This window comes from Squalius cephalus (assembly GCF_949319135.1).
Source record: "Squalius cephalus genome assembly, chromosome: 17".
Taxonomy (NCBI): Eukaryota; Metazoa; Chordata; class Actinopteri; order Cypriniformes; family Leuciscidae; genus Squalius; species Squalius cephalus.
In genome coordinates this window covers 30,189,019-30,194,113 of record NC_137138.1, presented here as the reverse complement: position 1 = coordinate 30,194,113, position 5,095 = coordinate 30,189,019, and the positions used below count along the sequence as shown (strand labels likewise).

Below are 5,095 nucleotides of genomic sequence, written 5' to 3'. Positions count from 1 at the left end.
AAAAAAAATAAATAAATAATAAAAAAAAAAGGGCTATGCACACAATCAGAGTACAAACTGGAATAAATAAATGCTCAACCTTACAATTTTATCCATATGGATTGCAGCTACTTGGCCAATTTTTTGAAGGACTATGCAAAAAATCAGCCTTGCGGAGCACTTTAGGTCAAGATAAATAAACACTTTTTTTTTTTAAGTGTTTTCTAATACTTTAGGATAGTTCACACTGAGGGCATAAATCAAGCCAAGAGGAGAGTAACAACTGTGGCAAAGGTCTTGCACATTATCCGGCCCAATCTGCTCTTATAGTACTACAGAGAGGCACCTTATATTTGTGTTTGAGTGGATAGTGGCAACATCATCTTCAACGATAGTTAAGATCCTCATCTTCTCCCCTTGTGAATGTCTTCTGGCTCCGTGTCCTGCAGTAGAAAATAAATCAGCATAAAATTCTGGTCAATTTTTTAATTTTCTTTTTTTTTTAAATTTCGTTAGACCACAGAGAGTTCCTAAAGATGTGCTCAGGTAACTTCGCATGAAAAGTAAAGGTGGTCATGTTTTTAAGCTTATTCAAATTCAGCAATAGAACTAAAACTGATAAACGGAAAACATTTCCCAAGCCCAAACAATGCCATATCAGCATTGGTGCGATTGCCTGTGGCACTCGTCCACGGCAGAATCCATATCATTTAATGCTTTTTATTTTAGGTCACCCAAAATCGTACATGTATTAAGGCTCACATTCTGTTCATCACATAAACTGATCGTATTGCATCAGTGAAGATTGGTTTAAATCACTAGAGTCATATGGATTACTTTCATGCTGCCTTCATGTCCATTATGGAGTTTAAAATTATTGGACAAATATTTTGTGGACAAAAAAAAAATACCTTCAATCCTTCAAAATATTTTTGTGTTCACCAGAAGAAAGTTAATTATTATTTTGAGACAAAATAAGGGGTGAGTAAATAATTTATTTTCTTCTTGTATATATCTTCTATATTCATATCATACAAATTTTATTTACTCTGCAATTGCTACATTACTGTTTAACCTTATGATTTATCACTGAGAAAGTTTCAACTACGGTTATTCAATAAAGTAATTTTTACCATGACTTTGTCTGTTGATGATAAGTTTTGTATATCACACAAAACCTACAATCTCCTACAGGGAGATGAGTGAAGTCTTGCTTTTGCACTTGTCCCACAAGCAGTGCTTGTTTCACCTCAAATGCTTTTGTCTGGGAAAAAATGTCACAAATTAGTTTTTCCCTTGCCTTGGAGCTGCAAGTTAGGGCCATTCAACATTTCTGTCACATCTGTTAAAAGGCGAGGTCCCATTTCCATTCTGTGTCGATCAGTTCTGGGACAGTTTTGCCCATTGTCAGAAGAAAGGCATTGGGGGTTGAAAGTTTAATATTATTAAATCTACTAAACTTTTATGATGAAATGTTTTTGTTAAGGTTATTGTAAGGTTGTTACAAGCCAAATAACAATATTCCTCAACTGTGCACAATGTTGGGGTAAAACAAGGCAATGGTCGCCAATTCTCATTTGAGGCAACCAGATATGTCCTGTTCTCTGAGAGAGAGGAAGTGAGATTTGGTTTTCTAGAAACAAGTTTTGTTGAGCAATGTGACATATCTGAATTTCTGCTGTGGTTAACAACAGCATCAACCACAGTTACCAGGTCTGACGTCACATACGGGCAGAGTCTCCTGCATAGGTGCAGAAGTTTCTGAACAGACATACACTTAGTCACTTGCTCAGGCGCAAGCAAACCACTCACACAGGTAAGAGTGCTATTCTTTTCTTGGAATCTTAGCATTTGTCCAATAGCAATTCAACAAGTTGTAGGAAAGATCAAGTAAGAACCTGTCAAAATGCAGACCATTCTTTGACCTTTTCCCCTTTTGCTTCATTAGGATCTCTGTGTGTCAAGATTTTTGAGGAGCTGTGGTCAGCAAGTGTACACCAATTTTTTGGCTGTCACAATGCTGCAGCAAGGCAATTTAACCTTGAACGAATCCTGCAAGATTCATGATGGCATACTTTCACCCTTCGTGCCCACTGGCTACATTGTCATCTGTTGCATCGGTCTGCTCTTCAACACCATCACCCTTTACATATTTTTCCTTCGGCGGCATACAGACTCTTCCATAGCCGTATACATGCGGCACCTCGCCCTAGCAGACACTCTGCTGGTCCTGTGTTTGCCCCTGCGGGTTTACTACCACAACAAGGTAGGTCCCTTCTACTTGTGCAAGGTGGTGGGGATCTTCTTCTACATCAACATGTATTCCACCATCCTGTTCCTCAGCCTCATCAGTCTGGATCGCTACTTGAAAATCGTTAAGCCCGTTTGGGTGTTCAGCATCCAAAAGACCAAGTGGAGCCACATGGCAAGCTACATCATCTGGGCTGTCCTCATTTCAGGAACGATCCCCTTTTTGACAAGCAACAGTCAGAAACATCCGTGCAACAAAGTTTGCTTCCACTTCCACAGCAAGGGGACTGTCGGTGGGACCATTAACCTGACAACAGTGGTGTTCTTCCTTGTTTTTTATGTGGCCTTTCTTTGTTTTTATGTGAAGATAACTAATAAACTCAGGACTATGTCCATGGGTAACGGTGACTCTAAGGCACAGAGTCGCAAAAAGAGGGTCATCATGAAGACTTTCTTGGTACCGGCCATTTTTACTTTGTGTTTCTTGCCTTACCATGCAATACGAATCCCATACGTTCTGGCTCAGATGAACGTGATCAGGGATCTTCCTAGCCAACAATTGTTGCACATCTTAAATGAGAGTACCTTGCTACTGTCCACTCTAAATAGCTGCCTAGACCCAATTATCTATTACTTCTTAAACAGTGCGTACAGGAAAACCTTACTCTGTGCCATTCAGGGCAAGTTTAAAAATATGTATGCCTTAAACAGAAGGAGAATCAGCATAAACCGCTCGCTTACTGAAATTTAGCCTTAGTCAAGTCAAGTCACCTTCATTAATATAGCGCTTTTAACAATTTGAATTGTTTCAAAGCAGCTTTACAGTGATAATAGGAAATTACAGTAACATAGATTGTTTTGGCTTTACAGCAGCTCTAGGATAAAGTTAGTGTCCAGCTAAAGTTAGTTTTGATTGATTGATTCATTAATTCCATTGATTCCATTACGAAGATCATTAGTTATTAACTTAGGGGCCGCTAACACGACATCGTTCTAAAGAAAACCCCCAACGCGCTCCGGACACCCATCCGCACAAAACAGTGCCTGGTGACTCGAGAACGCACTCCCGGAAATAGGTTCCAAGGTGCTAAAACGATTATCAGTTTTCTCTGCGCAAACCTCTCATCCTTAATGGATGAGTTTTCCATTTGTGACTACATGAATCAAATTTTGTAGATTCAACAATCTAAGATATTTAGTTTTAAAGTATGTACACTATTGATTTGGGCACACATGACTGAATTTGTTTAATATGATCTAAAAAAATGCAGGAAGTTATAATAAATAAAAAAATAATCAGGTGTGTCTAAATCTCTGACTGGTAGTGTAAGTGTGTTTAAGAATTTATTGTGTTTCTGTAAATACTGAATATGTAGCTGAGCATTGTTCTCAAATGGGTTCGCTTTGATTCAGATTGTGCGGTGGTCCCAAAAACAAAATGGTCTATCTAAAATTAAGAATGGATATATGTATGAAACTGCACAGGCCCAACAACATGTACAGTTATTTACATGATATAGGCTAAATAGGAAAATGAGAGTTTGATTTCTAAATGTGTTATTTCAATGCTTTTATGGTTTCTGCAGCCACAAATTAAAAACAAATTGTGGTTGACACAAATCCTCATAATTTATCCTCATCGTAAGTGAACCTAGTGGGTCATTTTTTGTTCATTTATCATATTTTTGGGTATGTCACAGAACATGTCAGTGTTGGCATCTGTATTATTTGACTAGCTTCTACCAAGTAACATATTAATCTAATGCTTTTTAGATGCACAGCTGAGCTGTTGACTTCAACAACAAAATATGGGAAGCATTACCAATCAATTGAGAACCACTGTGCTTGAGTACTTTTTACATTTCCTTTATTAATGTATTTTACTGAGAGCATGGCCATTATTTATGCAAATACAAAAAAAAATTACCTTTGTAAATGCTGTTGTTTTCCCTTGTGAAAAAGATCTTATGTGGTTGACATGTTTACTGTTGTGTTATGAGTCAACCAAAGTGCGTGGAAATAAATGTATCTGCCAATGTTTAAGTGTTAGCCACCAACTTTCTGTCTTAACATGAAAGTAATGTGGGGAAATGCTGATTAAAGGATATTTGCACTTTTTATTTAAACAATAGGCAAATAAAAAAATGGTTGAATATTTTATTTTATTAACCTGACAACAGTGGTGTTCTTCCTTGTTTTATATGTGGCCTTTCTTTGTTTTTATATGAAGATAACTAATAAACTCAGGACTATGTCCATGGGTAACGGTGACTCTAAGGCACAGAGTCGCAAAAAGAGGGTCATCATGAAGACTTTCGTGGTACCAGCCATTTTTACTTTGTGTTTCTTGCCTTACCATGCAATACGAATCCCATACGTTCTGGCTCAGATGAACGTGATCAGGGATCTTGCTAGCCAACAGGGACGTCACTAGGATTGGAAGACAGGGGGGGCTTATCCCCCAGGGTATTTGTAACTTACGTTTATATAAAATCTTACAGTGAATTTGAGTAAAAACAACCATGTTTAGCTGTATTTGTCTCTTCAACCCTGTTACCCTAGTCTCAACCCCGTCACACCGACATTTTTATTAATTTTTTTTTTTTTAAGTTTATGAATAAGTAATTTAATGTTTGTTGAACTTAGTCAGAAATGTTCAGAGCAATCATAAGACTACTGATTTTAGTTCAAATTCTGAAGTTAAGCTACATCTTTGATCAAAAATGATAGGGTTGCTGTCACAAAAAGTGCCCATTTCAGGCTTTAGTATAGCATAAGTGTAAAATTATATGTAAATTTTATGCTGCATGGTACAATTTCTGGTATAAGCTACGCTTTTTTATTATTTCAATTCAATTCAATTATT

General features: G+C 37.2%; 1 protein-coding gene across 1 annotated transcript; it reads left to right on the top strand.

Moving 5' to 3' along the window:
- Positions 1 to 1,733: 1,733 nt before the first annotated feature.
- On the top strand, positions 1,734 to 4,402 carry LOC307144399 (putative G-protein coupled receptor 34). Its single transcript, XM_079846748.1, has 2 exons — positions 1,734 to 1,795; positions 1,928 to 4,402. Exon 2 carries the CDS (start codon positions 1,997 to 1,999, stop codon positions 2,978 to 2,980), a length of 984 nt encoding a protein of 327 aa, XP_079702874.1. The 5' UTR covers positions 1,734 to 1,795; positions 1,928 to 1,996; the 3' UTR covers positions 2,981 to 4,402.
- Positions 4,403 to 5,095: the final 693 nt, after the last annotated feature.